This window comes from Erythrolamprus reginae, chromosome 10, assembly GCF_031021105.1.
Source record: "Erythrolamprus reginae isolate rEryReg1 chromosome 10, rEryReg1.hap1, whole genome shotgun sequence".
Classification (NCBI taxonomy): domain Eukaryota; kingdom Metazoa; phylum Chordata; class Lepidosauria; order Squamata; family Dipsadidae; genus Erythrolamprus; species Erythrolamprus reginae.
The window spans coordinates 46104264-46116429 of record NC_091959.1 but is presented as its reverse complement, the minus strand read 5'-3'; the positions used below and the strand labels follow the sequence as shown (position 1 = coordinate 46116429).

The 12166-nt window shown below is 45.6% G+C and overlaps 1 protein-coding gene across 7 annotated transcripts in view; it reads left to right on the top strand.

Annotated features, from left to right (window-relative positions):
• MTMR3 (myotubularin related protein 3) overlaps positions 1-11042 on the top strand; it is a 100457-nt gene extending 89415 nt beyond the window's left edge. For 3 of the 7 annotated variants that reach the window (XM_070763108.1, XM_070763103.1, XM_070763109.1), the window contains 4 exons: positions 2919-3029; positions 3470-3558; positions 4282-4308; positions 7774-10056. In XM_070763108.1, the coding sequence (XP_070619209.1) occupies positions 2919-3029; positions 3470-3558; positions 4282-4308; positions 7774-7945 (399 nt within the window). In that variant the 3' untranslated portion in view covers positions 7946-10056. Of the gene's footprint in view, positions 1-2918; positions 3030-3469; positions 3559-4281; positions 4309-7773; positions 10057-11013 lie in introns of those variants that run through there. The other 4 variants (XM_070763106.1, XM_070763105.1, XM_070763104.1 and 1 more) reach the window with 4 other exon arrangements.
• Positions 11043-12166: the final 1124 nt, after the last annotated feature.

Here is a 12166-nt window from a genome sequence, read left to right as displayed (position 1 = left end):
GTGTGTATGTTTGGTTTTTTTTATAATAAGGGTTTTTTTAGTTGTTTTTATTAATTGGATTGTTTATATTGTTTTACCACTGTTGTTAGCCACCCCGAGTCTGCGGAGAGGGGCGGCATACAAATCCAATAAATAATAATAATAATAATTGGTTCCAGGGGGAGGTTCGTAAGACGAAACATTGTTTCCCATAGGAAACAATGTAAAATCAATTAATCCGTGCAACAACAACAAAAAAACCCTGCAAAAAAATGCCACCGCCCGGCTGTCACCTTTTGAAACAGCCGGGGGTGCTTCCCAGCGTCCTCCTGAACCCGAACGCCAAACCCGAACTTCCGGGTTCAGCGTTGAGGAGGCCGCCGAGAAGCCCCCCGGCTGTTTTAAAAGGTGACAGCCAGGCGACGGGGCTTCCCAGCGGCCTCTCGAATGCCGAACCCGGAAGTTTGGCAAAAGTTTGGGTTCGGGAGGCCGCTGGGAAGTCCCGCCGCCCGGCTGTAGTCTTTTGAAACAGCCGGGGGGCTTCTCAGCGGTCTCCCGAACGCCGAACGCCGAACCCAGAAGTTCGGGTTTGGCGTTCGGGTTCAGGAGGAGGCTGAGAAGCTCCCCGGCTGTTTCAAAAAGCGACAGCCGGGCGGCGTGGCTGGTTCGTAAGAAGAAAAAAGTTCGTAAGAAGAGGCAAAAATTTTCTGAACCCCTGGTTTGTATCTCGGGTTGTTCGTAAGATGAGGGGTTCGTATCATGAGGTACCACTGTATAGCTATCAGGGGATATGAGTAATGGTTCAGTCATACAAACCAGATACATTAAATTGTATAAAATAGTACAGTGTCCCCTCGATTTTCGCGGGGGATGCGTTCCGAGACCGCCCGCGAAAGTCGAATTTCCGCGAAGTAGAGATGCGGAAGTGAATACACTATTTTTGGCTATGAACAGTATCATAAGCCTTCCCTTAACACTTTAAACCCCTAAACTGCAATTTCTCATTCCCTTAGCAACCATTTAGATCATTACTCACCATGTTTATTTATTAAAGTTTATTAAAAAATATATATTTATTAAAGGCGGACAAAAGTTTGGCGATGATGTATGACGTCATCGGGCGGGAAAAACCATGGTATAGGGAAAAAAACAGCAAAGTATTTTTTTAATTAACATTTTTGAAAAACCATGGTATAGCCGTTTCGCAAAGTTCGAACCCGCGAAAATCGAGGGGACACTGTATTTACTTCAGCAAACATCGTAGTCAAGTTGAACAGTCCAATCATACACAGTCAAATCAGTCAATAACTCTCAATACCTTAACAATACTACAGGCTTTACTTGTACAGGTTACAAAGACATAAACTATCACCAAACACACAGTTCTTACTACAGCAGACACAATGAATCAGCAGTACCAGAGAGAGAAATAACAGAGACAGAAAAAGAGAATCACGCTTCTGGCTCCCTCTTGTGGCCATCTCCAACACTAACGCTTGAAGCTATAGTGCTTCAATACATACAAGCATTCATTGTTAGCTTGTTTATATATTGCCAAACCCAAACTGTTATGTACATAGTACTCACACTAACCGCAGTGCCCAGGGCAGAAATGCAGCACAGAAAACAACCCCAAACCAAAGGCTGCCCTAGAGACGGGCAACCCATCGATGACTTTATCCCTGATTGAGTTGGTTCAACTCTTGAGTGCCTTGCAAAATGATGACAAGGTTTAAAAGATAGTGTGAAACGAGCAAGTAAAAACTTAATACCTCCGTGACCGCCTTCTGCCACACGAATCCCAGCGATCGGTTAGGTCCCACAGAGTTGGCCTTCTCTGGGTCCTGTCAACAAAACAATGCCATCTGGCGGGACCCAGGGAAAGAGCCTTCTCTGTGGCGGCCCCGACCCTCTGGAACCAGCTCCCCCCAGAGATTAGAACTGCCCCCACCCTCCTTGCCTTTCGTAAAGTTCTTAAGACCCATCTCTGCCGTCAGGCATGGGGGAACTGAGACATCTCCCCCGGACCTATACAGTTTATACATGGTATGTTTGTGTGTATGTTTGCTTTTAATAATGGGTTTTTTAGCGTTTTTTAAATTATTAGATTTGTTCTTACATTGTTCTTGTTATTGTTGTGAGCCACCCCGAGTCTACAGAGAGGGGCGGCATACAAATGTGATAGATAGATAGATAGATAGATAGATAGATAGATAGATAGATAGATAGATAGATAGATGATTAGGTAGGTAGGTAGATGATTAGATAGATAGATAGATAGATAGATAGATAGATAGATAGATAGATAGATAGATAGATAGATAGATAGATAGATAGATAGATATTATAGAGGGGGGATAGATGGATGGATGGATGGATGGATGGATGGATTTTATTTATTTATTTATTTGATTTATGTACAACCCCTCTCCGAGGATTCAGGGTGGCTTACAACATATAAAAAAACAATAAGATACAATACGCTTAATCCAATTAGTTAAAACTAAATAAATTACGGTACTCTAAAATCATTAATTATATTAAACATCAATCATACCCCTTCAAACAACAACCATACACAACATTTGTTGGCCAGGGGGCTAGGGTCTAATTGCCCCAAGACTGGCGGCATAAATAAGATAATTGGTGCATGGATGGGTGGGTGGGTGGGTGGATGGATGGACGGACGGATGGACGGATGGGTAGGTGGATGGATGGACGGATGGACAGACGGATAGATAATCCAACACCAGTCTCACTGCTCTTCTCGGGGAGGCCGTCTTCCAGAGGTAGATAGGGTCAGTTTCCCCACCCTGCTTTTCCCAACCTCTGCTCTGGTTGCCCCCCACCGCAGAGGTAGAAGAGGCCCTGTTCTCAGCCGCCAACCCCTTCCGCGGACCGGGAGTAGGTTATGCTCAGCTGTGTTTGTTTGCCAACAGACGTCAGTGCTCGACTCAGAAAGCAACCCGGATCACAACTGCTTGTCTCGCTGCAGTACAGAGATTTTCTCTGAAGCCAGCTGGGAGCAGGTGGATAAGCAGGACACCGAGGTACAGGCCTCCTCTACCCGTCTCCGGCGCCCTCTCTTCCTTGCCTAATCAGCGCACCGGTTCTACTAACGATGCCGCTCTGTGATTCCCTCCCTCGGCTCCTAACACCGGCCTCGATAAAGCTTTTCCTCCTCGACTCTGCCTGTGCCAAAGGCTCACTTGCTTTCTGCTCTGCATCTTTGGGAAGCGGGGGAAAACCCTTTGGGGACTCAAGCGTGCAGGGGGAAAGGAGCGTGTGACGGCTTCCTCACACGGGGGTCGAGTCACTTGGGTTTGGGATTTCTCTTCCAGAAGAATGTTCAGACGTTTTCTCCTCTTCTCTCCTCTCTCCCAAATGCTGGAGCTTCTCGGTTTGTTTTTCCGCTGTTGTCTCGTTTCTTTCGGTGCTCGCCTGTCGGTGTTAACATGTGAAAGCAAAGGCTCTCTTCTTGTCTTTGCAGGTGACGCGGTGGCTGCCCGATCACCTGGCTGCGCACTGTTACGGCTGTGACAGTGTCTTCTGGCTCGTCAGCAGGAAACACCACTGCAGGTACGGTGCCTCCCATGTGCAGCCCCGCCTTGGTGCTCTCAAGACAGCACTCTGCAATCCCCACTAGGCCTTTGGACCTCTGGCCGACCTCCTTCCCAGTTAGTGCAGCTCCCTGGCCAAGCATCCAGCTGTTTGGCAAGCAGGGCAGCAGACCAGAATATCTCTGGGACCGCCTTCTACCGCACGAATCCCAGCGACCAGTTAGGTCCCACAGAATTGGCCTTCTCCGGGTCCCATCAACCAAACAATGTCGTCTGGTGGGACCCAGGGGAAGAGCCTTCTCTGTGGCGGCCCCAACCCTCTGGAACCAGCTCCCCCCCCAGAGATTAAGATTGCCTTCACCCTCCTTGCCTTTTGCAAACTCCTTAAAACCCACCTCTGCCGTCAGGCATGGGGGAATTGAGACATCTCCCCCAGGCCTATATAGTTTATGCATGGTATGTATGTGTGTATGTCTTGCTTTTTAAATAAGGGTCTTTTAGATATTTTTAAATATTAGATTTGTTGTACATTGTTTTTATTATTGCCGTCAGCTGCCCCGAGTCTGCGGAGAGGGGCGGCATACAAATATGAACAAAAAGAAATAAAAGAAAAAGAAAGGGGAAAAAAAGAATTCAGATATTGCTCTCCTGTGCTTCCAAATTCCCCCCCAAGGTATTAGTGGTACTTTTTAAACTTCTCTGGTTTAGTGTCAGCTCTGAGCTCTTTCTCCCCTCCCTGCAGGGATCCCGAACATGTGGGTCAGACTGGGTGAGCATTTGCATCGGCCTCTGTTGTCTTGTCCGCATTTCTTCGGTCAGCTCTCCAGACTAACATTTGCCTCCCCCCCCCCCCCCCCCCACGCTTCCTTTCCCCCAGAAGTCATAAAGCACAAGCAGCCAATGAGATGTGGAATCCAGGGCTTTTTGTTTAACAATGGGGGCTGCCAATGTCTTAACCGGTGAAGTGTTTCCCTTGCAACAGCAGCTGGTTCGTGTACGCTGCCCCATCAGCAGATTATTTTGGTCTTGGTCTCCTTGGTGTCATGGGGCAGCTGACGGTAGCTCACGGGTACTGGAACAATCAGTCCCAAATCTAAAAGCAAACAAATTTTAACACCAAGGGATAAAATTTAGGTAAAAATAATGGTTGGGGGCGTATACAGTGATACCTTGTCTTACAAACTTAATTGGTTCCGGGATGAGGTTCTTAAGGTGAAAAGTTTGTAAGACGAAACAATATTTCCCATAGGAATCAATGGAAAAGCGATTAATGCATGCAAGCCCAAAATTCACCCCTTTTGCCAGCCGAAGTGCCCGTTTTTGCGCTGCTGGGATTCCCCTGAGGCTCCCCTCCATGGGAAACCCCACCTCTGGACTTCCGTGTTTTTGCGATGCTGCAGAGGAATCCCAGCATCGCAAAAACTAGCGCTTCGCTGTCAACGGAAGTCCGGAGGTGGGGTTTCCCAGCGAAGGGAGCATCAGTGAAATCGCAGCATCGCAAAAACACCGAAGTCCTCGAAATCCCACCTCCGGACCTCTGTGTTTTTGCGGGGCATCCCAGCGGCGGTGGTGGGTTTTTAAGGTGAAAATAGTTTGTAAGAAGAGGCAAAAAAATCTTAAACCCCAGGTTTGTATCTTGAAAAGTTTGTATGATGAGGCATTTGTAAGACCAGGTGTCACTGTATTGTCCATATTTTCAGCTTTGCTAGTCATATGGATCATCAAGGACTCTGTTTCCATCAGTGCCAACGGTCAATTTTGGCAAAAGGAACAAATCTTTTTGAGATCTACTCAGGCAGGATTCCATAAACAGCCTCTGCTTCTCAAAATATCTCAGAAATAGCCTCCCATAGCAGGAGATTCTTTCCATCCTAAATGAGCAATGCAAATTGAAGAAAATAGTTATTTTGAGATTGATTTTGCTTTCTCTCTTACCAAAGTTCCCCTCCTGCTGTTCTTGGTTTATTTGTTTATCTTTTTCTTTCTTTCTTTCTTTCTTTCTTTCTTTCTTTCTTTTTCTTTCTCTCTCTCTCTCTCTCTCTCTCTCTCTCTCTCTCTCTCTCTCTTTATTTATTTATTGTTAGAGTTGGAAGGGACCATGCGGGTCATCAAGTCCAACCCCCTGCCTATGCAGGAACCCTATAGCTTCCTAGCCAAATGGCAGTCCAATTTTTTCTTTAAAATGTCCAGAGTATTGGAGTTCTAATAGCAGGGCCTATTTGAATCCACAAGAAGCCTCTGGAATCGCTTATCCCAGCCTAGTTTGGCTTCCCTGGTAGAAATATACTGCTGAGAAAAAATAAAGGGAACACTCAAAGAACACCTCCTAGATCTGAATGAATGAAATATTCTCATTGAATACTTTGTTCTGTACAAAGTTGAATGTGCACAACAGCAGGGGAAATTGATGGTCCATCAGTGTTGCCTCCTAGGTAGACAATTTGATTTCATAGAAGTTTGATTTGCTTGGAGTTATATTGTGTTGTTTTAGTGTTCCCTTTATTTTTTTTCTGCTCGATAATTTTCAGGCTGCTTCGCCAAGTGTCTCTTTTTATCTATGTGATAACATAAACGAAATCACAGCCAAATATTAAAAAGTTTAAATCAAACAGTGAGGAGGGGGGGACTTGCTCTACTACATCCTTTTCTCTAGCATCACCATCTCTCTTGGAAAGCCGCATAGGGCGCGGAATAAACCTTTGGGGCGAAGAGCAAAAGGTCTTTCTTCAGTCCAGTTTCTCAGTTTAAGCCAGTGTTTCCCAACCTTGGCATCTTGAAGATATTTGGACTTCAACTCCCAGAATTCCCCAGCCAGCAAATGCTGGCTGGGGAATTCTGGGAGTTGAAGTCCAGATATCTTCAAGTTGCCAAGGTTGGGAAACACTGCTGTAAGCAACGAGGATGCCCTTGCATTGCCTCCAGTGACCCAGACCAGGCGCATGTGCTAGAATGCTCGTGCTGATTGACCACCGGCCAGGCCGTTCAGCTGCTGCATCCATCGCTCACACCACGGGGACTGTAACTTGTTTTCCCTCGCGGCTTGCTGTGTGACTTCTTTTTGCATGGCAGATTCACCTGTTCTGGCGCCGAAGCCTTGGTGGGCTACGGTGGACTCCAAGTCCTAACAACTTCTCTCGGGCAACGTGGTTTGCTTTCCGTCGTCAGGATCAGTTGGTGTCGATGTTGGGGAATCCAAATGTAAAATAATGCACTTGGAAGAAAGGAATCCTCAATCTGAGTATTGTATTGGCAGTTCTGTGTTAGCAAAAACTTCAGAAGAGAAGGATTTAGGGGTAGTGATTTCTGACAGTCTCCAAATGGGTGAACAGTTTGGTCAGGCATTAGGGAAAACAAGTAGAATACTTGGCTGCATAGCTAGAGGTATCACAAGCAGGAAGAGGGAGATGGTCATCCTGCTGTATAGAGCGCTGGTGAGACCCCATTTGGAATAATACTGTGTTCAGTTCTGGAGACCTCACCTACAAAAAGATATTGACAAAATTGAACGGGTCCAAAGACGGGCTGCAAGAATGGTGGAAGCTCTTAAGCACAAAACGTATCAGGAAAGACTTCATGAACTCAATCTGTATAGTCTGGAGGACGGAAGGGAAAGGGGGAGACACGATCGAAACATTTAAATACGTTAAAGGGTTAAATAAGGTTCAGGAGGGAAGTGTTTTTAATAGGAAAGTGAACCCAAGAACAAGGGGGCACAATCTGAGGTTAGTTGGGAGAAAGATCAGAAGCCACGTGAGAAAATATTATTTTACTGAAAGAGTCGTAGATGCTTGGAACAACCTTCCAGCAGACATGGTCAGTCAATCCACAGTCACTGAATTTAAACATGCCTGGGATAAACATAGATCCATCCTAAGATAAAATAATAGTATAATGGCAGATTAGATGGACCAGGAGGTCTTTTTCTGCCGTCAATCTTCTATGTTTCTATCACCTGGAGGCAGAGTCCAAGTGTCCCATTGCAGCCAGCACAGAGACGTTGACGGTCCAAAAGGGATTTTATGCCTCTTGTCCACTCCTCCTGCTCCCGACCCTTACATTGCAGGAATAGCCCCGTCCCTGAAGGGAAGGAACTCCAACCTCTACTCCCGGGGTTCTTCTCTCTCCAGGAGGGCTCCTTTCGGACTCTTCTTGTTTAGAAATTGCCTTTCCGCCTTGCAAACTCACGTTCATCTGTTTTGTTTTGTTTTTTTATTCTTCCCGCTTCTGACCGAAGGAATTGTGGAAATGTGTTTTGCTCCAGCTGCTGTAACCAGAAGGCGCCGGTCCCCAGCCAACAGCTCTTCGAACCCAGCCGGGTCTGCAAAACCTGCTACAGCAGCTTGCACCCCAGTAGCGCCAGCCTTGACCTCGAACTGGACAAACCCATTGCCGCCCCCTCAAACTGAGGCTTCAGCCTGGAAGGAAAGCTTGGGAGGAGGAGGCAAAGCCGCCTTTGTCCCTTGACGGAGGAGACTCATCGATTGCCGGTGGACTGAAGCTGGTAGGATTGGAGGAGCTATGCACTTTGAGTTGGAAGTACAGGTTACTGCTTACGAGAGAGAGAAAGAGGAGGAGGATGGGTAGATAGGTCTTGGATGAGCAGGAGCGGTCCTTCCCCACGGATACTTCTTCCCCTTCCACCCTTCTCATGTAAATTTAGCAGTGGATTTTGCAGGAAGGCGGTGAGCGGGGTCTTGTGGGGAGTCTCCCTGCGCTGTTCTTCCTTTGCGGAGAGGAGAGGAAGGGGAATCACCAGAGAGATTGTGAATACCTGTAGTTAGAACTAGTGCTTTCGGTCACTCCTGTGACTTCCCAGCAGCCCCACGCTGTTTGGAGAGTTGTTGCTGCTAGAAGAAACGGAAACGGCCTTCTCAAAAGGACCCTTGCCCCCGTCGGCCCAAATAAAAGGGGTGGGTGGCGGATCTCCACGCTGGGCCCTCCTCTGGAGACGCCTCGGCTTTGGGGAGACGCGAGAGGGGAAGGGGCGGCTTTAAACCGGCGCCTCCCCGATGTAAAATTCTGTACATCCATTTTTATTTTTATTTTGTAAAGGAATCGGTGCCTGGGCTTTTGACGGAAGCTTTCGAAATGCCTCTCTCTCCTTTTTGCCCTCATTTTAAACCTAGTTTACACAGGAAGTAGAGCTGTTTTCACCGCACCCGAGTAGGCGTTGCGCAACGTCGAGGTGTCCTTTTCACAAAAAACGACCCCTTGAAGCAAGGTTTTACTTTGCTCTAGAGCTAGCTAGGGAAAGGTGGGTTGCTGGAAGCCCCCCCAACACGAGGCGTTGGGAAAAGACACGAGTCGTCCGGAACAATCTGAAACTGTTTTCCTCCCATCAACGTTTGATAGAGTCCTCCTATTTTTCTAAATTTTGTATTTTCCCTCAGGCTTCGCTCTCTTCAAAATGGGCTGAGTTTATGGTTTTGGAGTGGGAGGAAGAACCATAATAGAGAGTTTACCACCTGTGATAACCAGAATCCATTCTTTCCTTACTGCTGTCACCTGTTTTGTCTTGGAGAACCTAGATTGGCACATGCCATTCCTGTCTTTCTGTGTCACCACACTTCAAACACCTTCTCCGCAACATTAATTTCCACACAATGCAGATCTCCACCCTGGCCTCGAGCCCTACCAAGAGGGAGATTCCCACACCCACAATTGCCACAAGCGCACAGCCCTGGCGTGAAGCTCTGCATAAGAGCCATAAAAAGAGCAGGCCACACAACAACGAGCCATAAAAAGAACACGACAAACGCTATTCCAAGCAGTTTGTGTTGTAATAACTAGGCTGGCCTTCCAAACCGGTTTAGTGAGCCTGTGGCCAAGGAGGAAATGTAAAAGTGAGGCTTGTCAAAAACAGTTTTTAGTTTTCAGACTGATTCCAAAAAAAAAGGAAGGTGTGTTTGTGAGCCCATTTCATTCTTGATGTTTCAATTTTCCCAGGTTGGTTGTGAAGGAGGCTTGTCTTGCGTAGAACAGAAACACAATGCAGGGAAAAAGACCTTTGAAAATAAGGATCCAAATTCCGGCAGCGCATAGCCAGAGGCGCCGTCTTCTTTAACGCAGGCCAGGTGTCATTTTTTGGCACTCCTTGCCTGCTTCTTTCAACTGGGAGGACTGGTACAAAATTCTCAATATGGTTCCCCCACCACCACCCTCCCCACCCTTAAGGAATGAAACACTGGGGAAACCAGCAGAGGTATAAAGTCCCAGGTGGGGGGACGTGGAAGCAGGTTATTGAAGTGACATACAGAAAGCTGGCTAATCACGCTTTTTCCAATGCAACGGGTGTACAGCGAGACATTTTCAAACAAGCAAAGAATAATAAAGGGGAATGGTATTGTGTGACGCACTTGAGCCGGTGTGGTTTTATGGTACAGATGGCAAAAAAAAAAAGGTATAACGTTCAGCAGTTCGTAAGAGGTGCCAAGGGGTTCCAATACGGGTTTTTTTTGGGGGGGGGGGGCTGTGATGTACAGTGTGAATAAAAGCTTGCAGCTCTTAGTCTTTTGAATCAATGGAGCCCTTTTTTTTATTCATGTGTTCTCCCGTTGGATGTGAAGCAGGAAACATGGCTCTGTGTGTGCGTGCATGTGTATGTGTGTGTGTGTGAGAGAGAGTGTGTACTCCATAGATCTTCTAAAGAGGAGCAAAACTACTTTGATTTTTTACTTTTTGTCAAATGCAGACTTAAATACTCTAGAACGATTCAATATATAATTAAAAATGAAATAAACTTTAGAGATTGCACACAGGAACAATTGTTGAGCTACTTAGAAACATAGAAGACTGACAGCAGAAAAAGACCTCCTGGTCCATCTAGTCTGCCCTTATACTATTTCCTGCATTTTATCTTACAATGGATCTATGTTTATCCCAGGCATGTTTCAATTCAGTTACTGTGGATTTACCAACCACGTCTGCTGGAGGTTTGTTCCAAGGATCTACTACTCTTTCAGTGAAATAATGAATACTTCCTAATTTTCATCTGCCCCTGTCCTTGAACTGTTATTTCCTCCTGCTGAAATATACTGCTCAAAAAAATAAAGGGAACACTTATAACTCCAAGTCAATCAAACGTCTGTGAAATCAAACTGTCCACTTAGGAAGCAACACTGACTGACAATCAATTTCATCTGCTGTTGTGCACGTTCAACTTTGTACAGAACCAAGTATTCAATGAGAATATTTCCTTTATTCTGATCTAGGATGTTCTCTTTGAGTGTTCCCTTTATTTTCTTGAGCAGTGTACATCAGTCTGGAGGTTTCTCTCTTGCCCAAACTTCCCTTAATTTCAAGGCCGTCACATTTAAAAGCTAACCAAGTGAATTTTATTTTCCTAGATAGCTTCAAGGAATCCTCCCTACATTGCTTGAAGGCTAGACCAGATTCCCTTCATTTCTCATATTGGATTTAGCTAGTAAATCTTCAGTTATCTGTTAATGATCCCAATTGATCTTCTTCCTTGCAGTTTCCAGGATTGAAAAAGTTTGTGTCCTTCTTTGGGATGAGAGACCTCACCTACAAAAAGATATTGACAAAACTGAACGGGTCCAAAGACGGGCTACAAGAATGGTGGAAGGTCATAAGCATAAAACGTATCAGGAAAGACTTCATGAACTCAATCTGTATAGTCTGCAGGACAGAAGGAAAAGGGGGGACATGATCGAAACATTTAAATATATTAAAGGGTTAAATAAGGTTCAGGAGGGAAGTGTTTTTAATAGGAAAGTGAACACAAGAACAAGGGGACACAATCTGAAGTTAGTTGGGGGAAAGATCGGAAGCAACATGAGAAAATATTATTTTACTGAAAGAGTAGTAGATCCTTGGAACAAACTACCAGCAGACGTTGTAGATAAATCCACAGTCACTGAATTTAAACATGCCTGGAATAAACATAGATCCATCCTAAGATAAAATACAGGAAATAGTATAAGGGCAGACTAGATGGACCAGGAGGTCTTTTTCTGCCGTCAGTCTTCTATGTTTCTAAGGATGAAGGGGACGACTTGAGACAGTTTCCCGAGAATGTTGAACGTGATTTGAAAAGGCACTTTGACAAAGTTAAAAGCACTGTAATCCTCACTTGTGGAAAGGCACGTCCAGTATAATGACACTACACTGTATTCCCAGTTAACGGTGCTAGCCACACCTTCCATAGTAGGGGTTTCTCATGCGACACAAGTCATATTAATAAAGCAAGACCTCCCCCCCACACTTTGGTTCTATTTTGCAAGTCTCACATTGTTTAAAACCTTCCTTTGCTGCTGCCTCTGCTCAGCCGGTTCAGTGTATGCACTTAGGTGAGATTTCATATGAATGTGTGAATCCGGCAACTCTGCAGTCATTTGGAATTCCACAAAGGGGGACACACAACCACCATTTCCAGTTTTCTCTGGATTTCCAATTGCCAGGAAGCCTACCTGGCTGAAAGGACGGTAAGTCATGAAGGTTTCATGGAAATTCTTCCAGAGCCAGGCAATTAGATAAGTTCTGTTGGGGATGTGGGTTTCGTTTGGGGGGGGGGGGTGTATGTGTTATTTTTTTAACTGGGACATCATCGGTTTCTCTTCTTACAATGGTTTTAAACTTTGTGAGTGTGTCACAGTGGCAAGAACAAA